At 42.5% G+C, this 13749-nt stretch overlaps 2 protein-coding genes across 3 annotated transcripts; both read left to right on the top strand.

The window, feature by feature from the left end:
* Positions 1 to 4956: 4956 nt before the first annotated feature.
* Positions 4957 to 6435, top strand: si:ch211-158d24.4 (uncharacterized protein LOC560966 homolog). The gene is made up of 4 exons (XM_041862772.1): positions 4957 to 5297; positions 5539 to 5566; positions 5665 to 5715; positions 5815 to 6435. Exons 1-4 carry the CDS (start codon positions 5076 to 5078, stop codon positions 6276 to 6278), a joined length of 765 nt encoding a protein of 254 aa, XP_041718706.1. The 5' UTR covers positions 4957 to 5075; the 3' UTR covers positions 6279 to 6435.
* A 2793-nt stretch (positions 6436 to 9228) lies between these two features.
* On the top strand, positions 9229 to 13040 carry LOC121551553 (proline rich transmembrane protein 1B). Of its 2 annotated transcripts, XM_041864255.1 has the most exons (5): positions 9229 to 9630; positions 10977 to 11227; positions 11429 to 11949; positions 12362 to 12490; positions 12799 to 13040. In XM_041864255.1, exons 3-5 carry the CDS (start codon positions 11461 to 11463, stop codon positions 12943 to 12945), a joined length of 765 nt encoding a protein of 254 aa, XP_041720189.1. In that variant the 5' UTR covers positions 9229 to 9630; positions 10977 to 11227; positions 11429 to 11460; the 3' UTR covers positions 12946 to 13040. The 2 variants fall into 2 exon arrangements, with proteins under 2 accessions (XP_041720189.1, XP_041720190.1); XM_041864256.1 differs by having other exon boundaries at positions 10977 to 11949.
* The last annotated feature ends 709 nt before the right edge of the window (positions 13041 to 13749 follow it).

Below are 13749 nucleotides of genomic sequence, written 5' to 3'. Positions count from 1 at the left end.
GTCTGTAACTGTGTTTAACTCCTTTATATTTGCATGTTTACCCTACCTGGAGATGTATTTTGTTATATTGTTTCACAGTGGCTGTGTTTCTGTGTTTGAGTCGTTTCAGTGCTAATGAAGTGCAGCCAGAGAAGTTCAACAGAGAAGACTGGTCTGAAAGTTTTAATTTCTTTCTTATTAATCAATAGCAATTAAAGCTAGAATCCTTAGTTGCTACATCCATTTTTGGACATATAAGTTAATGATATATATACCTATTGATTCTTGAAGAAGATAACTTATAAATGCCTCATGAGCTTAGTTCAGCTGTTGACTCCATCAGAACCCGAAATATATGCTTGCTTTACTCCAATGTTTGTAAACAACATAAATGTAAACAAACACTGTATAGCCTCAACATGGTTAAAACTATACATTTGATACACTATATATACAAAAGTATGTGGACACCCATTCAAATGAGTGGATTCAGCTATTTCAGCCACACCTGTTGCTGACAGGGGTATAAAATCGAGCACACCGCCATGCAATCTCCATAGACAAACATTGGCAGTATAATGGCCTTACTGAAGAGCTCAGTGACTTTCAAATAGGCACCCTTTGCCTTGATGACAGCTTTTCACACTCTTGGCATTCTCTCAACCAGCTTCACCTGGAATGCTTTTCCAACAGTCTTGAAGGAGTTCCCACATATGCTGAGCACTTGTTGGCTCCTTCACGCTGCCGTCCGACTCATCCCAAACCATCTCAATTGGGATGAGGTTGGGGGATTGTGGAGGCCACTTTCAATGTGACCGTCATAGGATGCCACCTTTCCAACAAGTCAGTTCGTCAAATTTGTGCCCTGCTAGAGCTGCCCCGGTCAACTGTAAGTGCTGTTATTGTGAAGTGGAAACGTCTAGGAGCAACAACGGCTCAGACGCGAAGTGGTAGGCCACACAAGCTCACAGAATGGGACCGCTGAGTGCTGAAGCGCGTAACGTGTAGAAATCGCCTGTGCTCGGTTGAAACACTCACTACCGAGTTCCAAACTGCCTCTGGAATCAACGTCAGCACAATAACTGTTCGTCAGAAGCTTCATGAAATGGGTTTCCATGGCCGAGCAGCCACACACAAGCCTAAGATCACCAGACGCAATGCCAAGCGGCAGCTGGATGTGATGAGGTGTGAATGAAGGAGTCAGGCACAGGAGGTAAAACACCGAAGTCCAGAGTTTATTCCGTTTACATAAATAAAACGCACCCAGCGTCAAAACGAAACTATCACAAGGGAAATATTCCACCTTGGCAATAACCAAGCTCAACCGAGCTACTCGCTCTCACAATGAAACAATCACTCACAAAGACAAGGGGAACAGAGGGAACACTTATACACATACTAATTAGGGGAATGAGCACCAGGTGTGTGTGATTGACAAGACAAGACAAGTGGAGTGATGAGAATGGGATTAGCAGTAGCTAGTAAGCTGGTGAGGACGAACGCCGAAATTTGCCCGAACAAGGAGGGGAGGCAGCCACGGCGGAAGTCGTGACATTGGAGTTGTGTAAAGCTCGCCGCCATTGGACTCTGGAGCAGTGGAAACGCGTTCTCTGGAGTGATGAATCACACTTCACCATCTGGTAGTCCGATGGACAAATCTGGATTTGGTGGAGAACGCTACCTGCCCCAATGCATAGTGCCAACTGTAAAGTTTGGTGGAGGAGGAATAATGGTCTGTGGCTGTTTTTCATGGTTCAAGCTAGGCTCCTTAGTTCCAGTGAAGGAAAATCTTAACACTATAGCACATACAATGACATTCTAGACATTTATGTGCCTCCAACTTTGTGGCAACAGTTTGGGGAAGGCCATTTCCTGTTTCAGCATGACAATGCCCCTGTGCACAAAGCGAGGTACATACAGAAATGGTGTGTTGAGATCGGTGTGGAAAAACTTGACTGGCATGCACAGAAAGCCCTGACCTCAACCCCATCGAACACCTTTGGGATGAATTGGAACGCCGACTGCGAGTTAGGCCTAATCGCCCAACATCCGTGCCCGACCTCACTAATGCTCTTGTGGCTGAATGGAAGTAAGTGCCCGCAGCAATGTTCTAACATCTAGTGGAAAGCCTTCCCAGAAGAGTGGAGGCTGTTATAGCAGCAAAGGGGGGACCAACTCCATATAAATGCCCATGATTTTGGAATGAGATGTTCGACGAGCAGGTGTCCACATACTTTTGGTCATTTAGTGTATCATGGATGGTCAGTCCTTGCATCCATAGCTCTGTCTATGAATTTGAGAGTGGCAACATTTCTCCACCTCCATCCCTTAGTTTTTTAGCAAAACACTGGCGGGGAGTGCTTTGTTATTGTTTCAATTAAGAATTCATCCACCTCTGCGTTCATCCACCTCTGGCCTGCTGGCTCCCCTTCCTCTGCGGAAGCATAGCTCCCGCTCAGCCCAGTCAAAACTGTTCGCTGCTCTGGCACCCCAATGGTGGAACAAGCTCCCTCACGACGCCAGGACAGCGGAGTCACTCACCACCTTCCGGAGACATTTGAAACCCCACCTCTTTAAGGATTACCTGGGATAGGATAAAGTAATCCTTCTACCCCCCAAAAAAAATTTGTAAAGTGGTTATCCCACTGGCTATAGGGTGAACGCACCAATTGGTGAGTCGTTCTGGATAAGAGCGTCTGCTAAATGACGTAAATGTGCCCTTGAGCAAGGCACTTAACCCTAATTGCTCCTGTAAGTCGCTCTGGATAAGAGCGTCTGCTAAATGACTAAAATGTAAATGTAAATGTAATTCTAGCTTTAAGTAGCATAACTTCATTCACTTTGCTTCCTTTTTATGGGCATAAGCGGCAACACTGCAAAAAAGTGTAATGTGTACATGGTTCGGTACTGTGTAGCAGTAGCTCCACCTCAGCTGGTGCACCGTCAGTGGGAGCTGCCAGCACGGGCAGCAGCCGGCAGTGATGACCGCCAGGAGAGGACCATGCAGCTAGAGGCCCAAGAATTGAGTGTCTCCCAGCAGATGGGCAGACAGGGTGAATATCCCCTTGGAGGTTTTGGATGAGCAGGACTTTCAGAGAAAACAAGGAAACTGACCTAGTGTTGGCAGTCGTGTGGGGATGACTGGAGGTTGGCCAGAATCTGCCTGGGGTAGTATCTCCTCCCTTGGCCCAGAGGCCAAGGCCTACTACTCACAATGGGACTGCCTGGCCCTTCACAATGGGGTTGTGTTTCGGGTATGGAAGGAGATGACGCGTGATGGTGTAGGTCTGGCAGTTCCTTGTACCCAGTTCCCTTCGAGCCCATGTCCTTCGAGCTGTTTGTGAGGCAGTGGGGGAGGGTCACTCCCAGAAGACAGAGACCCTCCAACGCCTGAGAGAAGTTCTATTGAGTTTGCTGTCATCACATCTGCACTCAGTGCTGTGTGTTGAAGGTGAAAATCAAGCAGAGGAGAGTGACTGACAACCGTGGTCAAGGCCGGTGTGGTGATACTGCTGTTTTCTTAGGAACTGATGGCTTCTACGGTTGTGGCTGAAGTGACTTTAAGTAGCAGGTTTGGAGAATTAACATAGCAGGTTAGGAGAATTAGGTTAAGGATAGGAAAATAGTTAGCGTTTGGCTTAACTATAATGCTACAACTGTCCTCGAAAGCAACAACTGGATGGACCTGTATTCCATCTAGCCACAACTGTAGAAGCCATCAGTTCCGAGAAGCTATCAGTGTCATAACACCGGTCCTTCCAGCCTGGCCAGGTGGTCTAGATTGATGGCTCATTAGAATATTTGTTTGCAACCATGAGAGTGTCAGCCAGTTTATGGGCAGATAGGTATTTTAAGTATTGGCTAATCACATCATATGTTATAGCAATCTGGTGCCCGACAGCACACGCAATCATTGGTTGATGCAATGATTGGGCCCCGTGTAGCTCAGTTGGTAGAGCATGGCGCTTGCAACGCCAGGGTCGTGGGTTCGATTCCCACAGGGGGCCAGTATGGGAAAAAAAATGTATGCACTAACTGTAAGTCGCTCTGGATAAGAGCGTCTGCTAAATGACTAAAATGTCATGCGTGCAGGTCTGAGCAGGGGAATGCGACCTATGTGTTCTGTTCAGAGGAGGCTGGTGAGGTGAGGACGGCTCATAATAATGAATGGAATGGAGTCAATGGAATGGTATAAACACATGGAAACCAGGTGTTTGAATTGTTTGAGACCCTTCCATTTATTCCGTTCCAGCCATTACTATGAGCCTGTCCTCCCCATTTTAAGGGCCACCAGCCACCACTGGTGTTGTGACAATGAAGACTGATTATGTCCACTGCCAGTTATGGTCAATAAAGAGCTGTAACTTAAACAAACAAAAAACAAACCTTGAAAATACACTTTTATTTATTTTTCTTGTTTTTACTTTTTGCTGACCATTTGTTTGATTTGCCTTTTGATTTGATCTGTCTATTTTTGCTTTGATTGGATGACTTATGTTTTGAAACTGCAGTAAAAGTGCAGTAACTGCAGTGCACTGTGGTATTTTGGACACAGTAATTGCGGAATAACTGCAGTGTATTGCAGTTCAGTTATACTGCACTGTAACTGCAGTTTTACTGCAAAATTACTGCAGTACATTTTGGGGGTTATTTTGGTGGCAGTATTTCCAGCATAGTGTTCTGCAGTTATACTGCACTCTGAATGCAGTCTTTTTTCTTAAGGGTTTATTTAATTGTCTTATTTATTGAACATTTCGAATGATTGAATGATTGATTATATTTTTAACTTGATTGAAATTTGAATCCTGTAACAACTTGAGAAAAACAAATAAACGTACCTTAAATCCATTGTTATTGAGTTACAATATTTACAACAGTATCTTGCTTGATAGTATGGCTAGATTCCCATTCATTTTTAAGTTCAATGTAAACAGGAAGTTAAGTGTTAAATTAACAATGGCAACTGTAGGGACTACACTGAAACTCAGTTTGAGACAACACCTTTACACGATACCCTGACTGTAGGTGGAACGTGGGCGACAAGATTTATAAAAGTCGGACATGAACTGCAAAATCCATTGAGTAGTACTCCCTCCATGCTGATCATGACAGCCGCTGGCAATGAAGAGGTTCGCTGTGAGATCCCGTGTCATCATGCGACGAGTGACATGATCCTTTATTCCCGGGTGAGCGGCAGCGATAAAGGGCGCTCAGTGTGCCTCACTCGGTTCGCTGCGTTTGCCTCTATACTTCTGTCGTGTGTGGCACTCCTGCTAAACGCATATCAACATAAAGCAGCAGCAGCAGCAGACTACCAGGTGAGCTTCTTTTTCAACGGCGCACAAGTGTCCATCCATAAAATCAACCTGTTATCTGCAAATAATTAATTTATGGATAGTGTTGTGTGTGATAAGAGTCGAAACTGTAGCCTAGAGTAAATGTGTATAATTATTAGAGAGATCAGAAAACGCTTGTCATTCTAATTGTAGAGGGCTGTGATATATCTTGCAGACTCTTATACACAGTAAATCTGAATGGATCTTGTGTTTTCATTTGTAGCTCACTTCAGCGGGAAGCGATTCTATAGGTACATTCTGATTATTATTATGGCTGTTATGATTCTTATTATTATTATTATAATCATCATCATCATCCTCACACTGTCTATTCTATCCCTCCATATAGGCAGTGTTCAGCAGCAGCAAGTTGGAACCAATCCAAGTGCCCATCTGACAGGTACAGTTATGATACCCACACTATTCATGATATTATTGCTTGAAAGACCAATCTATAAGACTAAGCTAAAAGGTAATGTCCTCATTGTCTCTCTTCCAGCTCCAGCCTCATTTAGTAATTCAAAAAGGGAATACCTTGAATGGGAGGACAAACTTGGACTTGCTCACCTCAGCGGCTTTGAGTATGATGACGGCAACCTCATCGTGCTCAAAGATGGCATGTACGAGGTTTACCTGCAGATCACCTTCCGAAGGCCTAGTCACTTTGTGTGTAGCAAAGAGGACCCTGTGTTCATCCTCTCCCAGAAGGTGATCCTGTTTGCAATTAACTACCAGAAGAACAGAGAACTCCTAACAGCATCTGACACAGTGGAATGCATGCCCAAATCAAATTGCTGTCAGCCCCCTGACTCAGTGACTCCATACTGGGAAAAATCTACCCGCACATCCGGGGTGTTTAAACTAAAAGCTGGGGACAGGCTTAGAGTGAGTAACGAGGACAGGTACCATGAGTTGATGCTCCTTCGAGAAGACTATACATTTTTTGGGGCACATCTCATTTGAGGTGCAGGGATAATAATGGACTTTAGAGCTGTATATATGTTTGCTTTATGTTTGTGTTTTCTATTGAATATGTCAACTGCTACATAATGAGAGCATAACTTTGTTGAAATGATTGTAACCACTATCACTTATTAAACAAATTAATGTCTGTTCACTATATACTTTATTTATTTCTGGGGAGTTTTGATTTGAGAATGATTTGAGAATGTGGGTGAGAGAGCATTTGAAGTACAACATTGCAGTGTTATTATGCTCTCAAGTGTGGCCATAAATAACTGTTATTCAGTAAAACAGTGACATAGCTATAGGGTTAACCCAATTCTGATATTTTTCCACAAATTGTTATTTTGACCAATCAGCTCTTTTGCCAATCATTTGGCAAAAGATCAGAATTGGCTGTCTGTGTAAGTGTAGCCTAGGACAAGTACAATCTGGGAAATGTATGCCTAGTCAGCTAGTTGGATTAGTGGGGAAGACACAAGGGTGGTCACATGTGTTTGCAGGACAGAGGTCCCGAGTTCCAGTCTCAGTGTGGGCTGGTGGGGGAGGAAGTAGAGTTAAGCAAGCACAGTGACGTCTGTCACACAGACAAATAGGGAACTTTAGATTAGATTGATGATCTTACACAATCCGGTATGTGGTATACAACTTAATTTATGTTAGCCATAAGTACAGTCGGACCTGGACCGTTGAAGGTCTTTTTTTTGGGGTGACAGTTACTTCGTAGTAAGAGAAGCGGACTAGTTACTAGAGGGTTGCTGGTTGAAACCCCAGGGCTGATGAGGAAAATCTATGAGTTGTGTCCTTGCGCAACACATTTAATCCTAACTGCTCCATGAGTGCCTCGCTACGGCTGACCCTGTGGTGTTCCCAGCCTGTCCTGTGGGGTTGGGTACTGTGTCAGCTACAAATGTCCCTAAAGCTCATATAGTGTTTCTACTGTATAAAAAAAGTAAAAGTGACATTTGAAGTGTGTTTCCAGCAGATAAACAACAGAATGAGCAGCCACTGTGTTTACCACCTCAACGTAACCTTACTTCAGAATGTATGGCATGCATGCTATTGCACCATCGTGTGACAGACAACACCCATTGTTGTAAATGTTGATTAAATGATGCATTGCTTCCTGTTTACACAGGCTGACCAATATACAGTGCCGTCAGAAAGTATTCACACCCCTTGACTTTTTCCACATTTTGTTGTGTGCCTGAATTTAAAGTGGATTACATTGAGATTTTTTGTCACTGGCCTACACACAATACCACATAATGTCAAAGTGGAATTATGTTTTTATGACATTTTTACAAATTAATAAAAAATGAAAAGCTCAAATGTCTTTTGTCAATAAGTATTCAACCCCTTTGTTATGACAAACCTACATAAGTTCAGGAGTAAACAGTTGCATGGACTCACTCTGTGTGCAATAATAGTGTTTAACATTATTTTTATTATGACTACCTCATCTCTGTGCCCCACACATATAATTATCTGTAAGGTCCCTCAGTCGAGCAGTGAATTTCAAACACAGATTCAACCACAAAGACCAGGGAGGTTTTCCAATGTCTCGCAAAGGGCACCTATTGGTAGATGTGTTAAAATAAAAAAGCAGACATTGAATATCCCTTTGAGCATGGTGAAGTTATTAATTATACTTTGGATGGTGTATCAATACACCCAGTCACTACAAAGATACAGGCGTCCTTCCTAAGTCAGTAGCCTGAGAGAAAGGTAACCACTCAGGGATTTCACCATGAAGCCAATGGTGACTTTAAAACAGTTACAGTTTAATAGCTGTGATAGGAGAAAACTGTAGTTACTCCACAATACTAACCTAATTGAAAGAGTGGAAAAAAAGAAGCCTGTACAGAAAAAAAATATTCCAAAACATGCATCCTGTTAGTAAAAAAGCACTAAAGATAATACTTCAAAAAATGTGGCAAAGCAATTAACTTTTTGTCCTGAATACAAAGTGTTATGTTTGAAGCAAATCGAATACAACACATTACTGAGTACCACTCTCCATATTTTCAAGCACAGTGTTGGCTGCATCATGTTTTGGGTATGTTTGTAATCGTTAAGAACTGTGGAGTTTTTCAGGATAAAAAAGAAACAGAATGGAGCTAAGCACAGGCAAAATCCTAGAGGAAAACCTGGTTCAGTCTGCTTTCCACCAGACACTGGGAGATGAATTCACCTTTCAGCAGGACAATAACCTAAAACAAAAGGCCAAATCTACACTAGAGTTGCTTACCAAGAAGACAGTGAATGTTCCTGAGTGGCGGAGTTACAGTTTTGACTTAAATCTGCTTGAAAATCTATAGCAAGACTTAGAAATGGTTGTCTAGCAATGATCAACAACCAATTTGACAGAGCTTGAAGAATTTTGAAAAGAATAATGGAAAATATTGTACAATCCAGGTGTGCAAAGCTCTTAGAGATATACCCAGAAAGCCTCACAGCTGTAATCGCTGCCAAAGGTGATTCTAACGTGTATTGACTCAGGGGTGTGAATAGTTATGTAAATGATATATTTCTGTATTTCACCTTCAATACAAAAATTTCTAAAAACATGTTTTCACTTTTTCATTATGGGGTATTGTGTGTAGATGAATGAGAAAAAAAATCTACTTAATCAATTTTCAATTCAGGCTATAACACAACAAAATGTGGAATAAGTCTAGGTGTATGAATACTTTCTGAAGGCACTGTAATCCCATGGCATTTGAGTTCACTGTCAGCAAAAGGATACGCAAAAAGAAAGGCTCACCAACTAATTGAGTCACCCTGAGGAGCACAAGAAAGGAGCACACCTTTGTTGTGGATGAGGAGAGGAAGTACAGTTCTCTAGATATCTGATTACTGAGTCACACTCGGGTTTACAGTGTTTATTTTATTATTGTCTAAACATTACATTATAATGATTTCTTAGCAAATGTTATCACAGTTCCCATTCATGATGATGAGCTCAACCTTTTCTAAAACATGGTTGCTTATTTTTTACATTGGTTTTGGTGTGATCAGAGAGACTGTGATGTTCTTGTTTCCATGTTATGTTACAATCTAGGTTTCCCCCCACACACACACACCACATACACACACACACATGCACACCACACACAAGCCTTTCAATTATTAAACAAACACGATACTATTTCTCCCCTTGTGGAGAGGAGGCACAAGATCAGTAGCCATTTGAGGGAGCCCATGGGATATCTGCTGCAAACTGTCCCATGTTCTGTTTCTGTTGTCTGGATCAGGCATTTTCTACAGATGACCACCTGAATCCTCCTCTCTACCGTTCTCCAACTGTATACTGCCCTGTACTGTACGCTGCCTGCCAAAATGGACCCAGGTTAGTCTCTGTTCATGCCCTAAGGCATGTTTAGTCCTACAAACCAAAATGGTAATTTATTATTGTATAAAATGTGTGAAACAGTGTACTTTGGGAGACATGGGAATTTAAATTGAATGATTAGGATTACACAGAAACAAACAACAAACATTACAAAATGAGATAAGCTGTATGCATTGAGTTTATTTAAAACAAAAGAAGATGGGATTGTATAAAACAATGAATATTCAGCAACACTTTACTTGACACCAAGCGTTATAACACATTATGACACGGTCATAACCATGTCATAATATGTCTCAACAGCTGACAGAACTTGTCATAACCTGTTATAATATGGTCATAACACTGTCATGGCACATATATTTAGACCTGTTGTGACATATATTGCATTATTTTATGGTTGGTTATGACACATACATATGACTGTAAAAACCCACAGAACCTACCACGGTAGTTATTTTATGGCTGGTTATGACACCTACATAAGAGTGTCAAAACCCACAAAACATTCCATTACACCATAGCCTACATGTCAACAGTATGTTTATGTTGTATATATATATATATTTTTTTTTTAATTGACCATATTAAATTATCACTGTAATTGCACACATTGATGTCAGACATGCACCTACCCCAATGCTCTGTTGCTGATGACTGGGATGAATGCAGGAGCAGATTTCAGGAGCAGGACAAGACACCCTCTTTTTGACTGATGACTGATATAAGGGCATGTATGTGATAGGCCTATCTGGCTTATATGATTATGATGTCATAATGCTTCTTGACAGTGTCATAAAGTGTATTTTCTTAGTTCAAGTAAAGTGACACAGGATGGTCATAATGCTTATTGACAGTGTCATAAAGTGTATTTTCTTAGTTCAAGTAAAGTGACACAGGATGGTCATAATGCTTCTTGACAGTGTCATAAAGTGTATTTTCTACAAGTTATTTAAAATATGATGAAAAAAACATGACTGATTACAACAACAACAATAGATTTAAGAAACAACATTTTAAGTGAAAAGAAACTTCTTGGCAGAGAAAAAACTAATTTGAATAAATGTGGGTTTTGACACTCTTATGTGGGTGTCATAATCAGCCATAAAATAATGCAATTTATGTCACAACAGGTGTAAATATATGGGTCATGACAATGTTATGAAGAGAAATTAGGTTGCTGTTATTGCTCTATTTAACCTGCAGAATGTTCAGTGATGCACAGGTCCATTATACATTATTTGACCCATCTACAAGTACAAATTGATTCTACAGGATCTCAGTTGGTTTTAAATCTACAAATCTATCTTTGTGGGCCTAAGTCTAAACCCTCTCTCTCCTAGGCATGCAACACTAGAGCAGCCTGGATGCCTTGGCTGGGGCTCTGCCCTGCTGTTTGTTCTGTGGTCTCAGTCAGTCAGCAAGCTCCTCCCCCCCCGAGCAGAAACTCAATAAGCCATGACAAACCACACCGGCAGCTGGAGAGTGACACTGAATAACCACACTCATTTTGCCTGATCCTTTTAGTTAATCAGATACACTGTTTTCCACTGTAGAACCCAAAGTGGGTCAGTCAACTTTCCCAGAGAAACTTGTGAGAGTTCCTCTATTTACTTATTACAGATCACATTACCATTTCCTTTAAAATAAGTCATTCATGAATAAAGTTAGTAATGTATTCATGGCTACATAATCGCTGTAGATAACCAACTTTCAGTCACGTTTTTCATTGCCAGTTGACTAAGAATTACAGTCAGCCGTCATCATATCTATCCTTCCTCTTTCTACTCATTAGTCATTCAACCATCCGGCCCTGAGAGCCAGGCCATGTCCAGTGGGAGGACAGCAGTGCAGGAGGGAAACTCAGGAACCCAAGACCATGTTGGACGTACAAGTTTACCTGTCCAAACCACCCATCTGTCATCCATCAGTGACAGTGTCCACACTGTCTGTCCTCCAGTGCCTAAGGCAGACAGTACTTTTGCTGCCTGTCCGCCATACAGAGCTCACAGTGACAGTGATGGGAGGTTAACCAGGGAGGAGCTGCTAGGCCAGACTGACCTGGCAGGAGGGACGCCCTCGACTGTGTGTCAACCACAGATCTCCTTGGTCCAACCAGACATGACAGCATCTACCCCATCAGAGGAGCCCCCACCCTACAGCCCACCTGACCCCAAGATGGCCTACATTATTTACCCTCCACAACCACCTCACTACCCAGGACCCCCTGTCATAGCCTGCCAGCCAGGACCCAACCAGCCAGCCTTCTACCAGGCCCAGTTCATGCCTTCACCCAGCTACCCTCCCTACACCATAGTAAGAGAGTATCAGAGTATCAGTATAGAGCAAAAAAAACAAGTGTAAATGTGCTGTCAAACACACATACTTTTTCATGTGGTGGTGGTGGTGGTGGTGGTGGTGGAAGGGGGGAAATTTATTAGATATACAGTAAGTTTAGAACAGATTTGCACATTAAATTACTCCTCATAGCTTTATTGAATCACAGGACATGATTCACGTACGGTTAAAAAATGTATTCCCTTATGGCCACGCGAGACTACTTCCGGATTTAACAATAGATCTAAATATTTTCCTGTGTTGTAATGAAAGTAATGTGCTTGGATCGACAGTGTGCCATTTCTATTTTAAATCTCGATTCAAAATCAAGAATGTCCACTATTTTAATGGGTTATTGTGTCCATGCATGTTTGCCTCTGTTGTGTTTCAGTACATGAACGGCCCTCCACTGGGGGATGAGCGGCCTCCCCTGCCCAAGGACTACATGGTGGAGTCCCTGCTGGTCACCATCTTCTGCTGCCTCATGAGTGGCCTCATTGCCCTTATGTATTCATATGAGGTAACTCAAGTACAATATATCCTTAGTGCACTAACAAAGGCCTGGCTGTGAAATGAATTAAGGCAGAGAGTGGGCATGAGTTTCAGTGTAGGTGTAGTAGAATCCTAAGAATGCAGTGATACTATCAAGGCCTTCCTTACGCCAATGATGACAAAACAAGATGTCTGATTCAGTAGAAGGAAAGTTATGGAAAGTTCAATTCTTTTGATTTTCAATTGTACCCTATCAGACATCTTCAAACAATGCATATGCCTGTTGGCTACAGACCATGTCCTGACTGAGCTGGTTGTGTCTCCCCTCTGCTCTAGACCCGTGCTGCTCTGGCCAGAGGGGACATGAGGGAGGCAGAGAGGGCTTCCCAGAAGGCCCGTCTGCTGGTGCTGTTCAGCCTAATGTTTGGGGTGTTTGTTTGTGTGGGCTGGATCATATATGTAGTGATATCTCTCTGTGCATAGCCGACACGGTAAGGCCCTGCCTCCACTTTCGATTTGCACCTGATACACATCTACTCATTTACATTTTAGTCATTTAGCATACGCTCTTATCCAGAGTGACTTACAGTTATTGTATTCATCTTAAGATAGCTAGGTGGGACAACAACATACACTACATGACCAAAAGTATGTGGACACCTGCTCTTCGAACATCTCATTCCAAGATAATGGACATTAATATGGAGTTGGTCCCCCCTTTCCTGCTATAGCAACCGCCACTCTTCTGAGAAGGCTTTCCACTAGATGTTGGAACGTTGCTGCAGGGACTTACTTCCATTCAGCCACAAGAGCATTAGTGAGGTTGGGCACTGATGTTGGGCGATTAGGCCTGGCTTGCAGTTGGCATTCAAATTCAATCCAAAGGTATTCAATGGATTTGAGGTCAATGCTTTGTGCAGGCCAGTCAAGTTCTTCCACACCGATCTCGACACACCTTTTCTGTATGGACCTTGCTTTGTGCACGAGGGCATTGTCATGCTGAAACAGGAAATGGCCTTCCCCAAACTGTTGCCACAAAGTTGGAAGCACAGAATCGTCTAGAATGTCATTGTATGCTGTAGCGTTAAGATTTCCCTTCACTGGAAATAAGGGGCCTAGCCCGAATCATGAAAAACAGCCCCAGACCATTATTCCTCCTCCACCAAACTTTACAGTTGGCACTATGCATTGGGGCAGGTAGCGTTCTCCTGACATCCGCCAAACCCAGATTCATCCGTTGGACTGCCAGATGGTGAAGCGTTGTTCATCACTCCAGAGAACACGTTT

The sequence above is a fragment of the Coregonus clupeaformis genome, chromosome 18 (assembly GCF_020615455.1).
Source record: "Coregonus clupeaformis isolate EN_2021a chromosome 18, ASM2061545v1, whole genome shotgun sequence".
NCBI lineage: Eukaryota > Metazoa > Chordata > Actinopteri > Salmoniformes > Salmonidae > Coregonus > Coregonus clupeaformis.
This window is presented reverse-complemented; position numbering and strand designations above follow the sequence as displayed.

What these genes read in the sequence shown, in the direction of transcription:
- si:ch211-158d24.4 (XM_041862772.1), top strand. Translation starts at nt 5,076, where the DNA reads ATGCTGATCATGACAGCCGCTGGCAATGAAGAGGTTCGCTGTGAGATC. An exon ending in CAGCAGCAGCAGACTACCAG is followed by an intron (nt 5,298 to 5,538) that starts GTGAGCTTCTTT and finishes TTTCATTTGTAG; the next exon opens with CTCACTTCAGCGGGAAGCGA. An exon ending in TCCAAGTGCCCATCTGACAG is followed by an intron (nt 5,716 to 5,814) that starts GTACAGTTATGA and finishes TCTCTCTTCCAG; the next exon opens with CTCCAGCCTCATTTAGTAAT.
- LOC121551553 (XM_041864255.1), top strand. Translation starts at nt 11,461, where the DNA reads ATGTCCAGTGGGAGGACAGCAGTGCAGGAGGGAAACTCAGGAACCCAA. An exon ending in GCTACCCTCCCTACACCATA is followed by an intron (nt 11,950 to 12,361) that starts GTAAGAGAGTAT and finishes GTTGTGTTTCAG; the next exon opens with TACATGAACGGCCCTCCACT. An exon ending in CCCTTATGTATTCATATGAG is followed by an intron (nt 12,491 to 12,798) that starts GTAACTCAAGTA and finishes CCTCTGCTCTAG; the next exon opens with ACCCGTGCTGCTCTGGCCAG.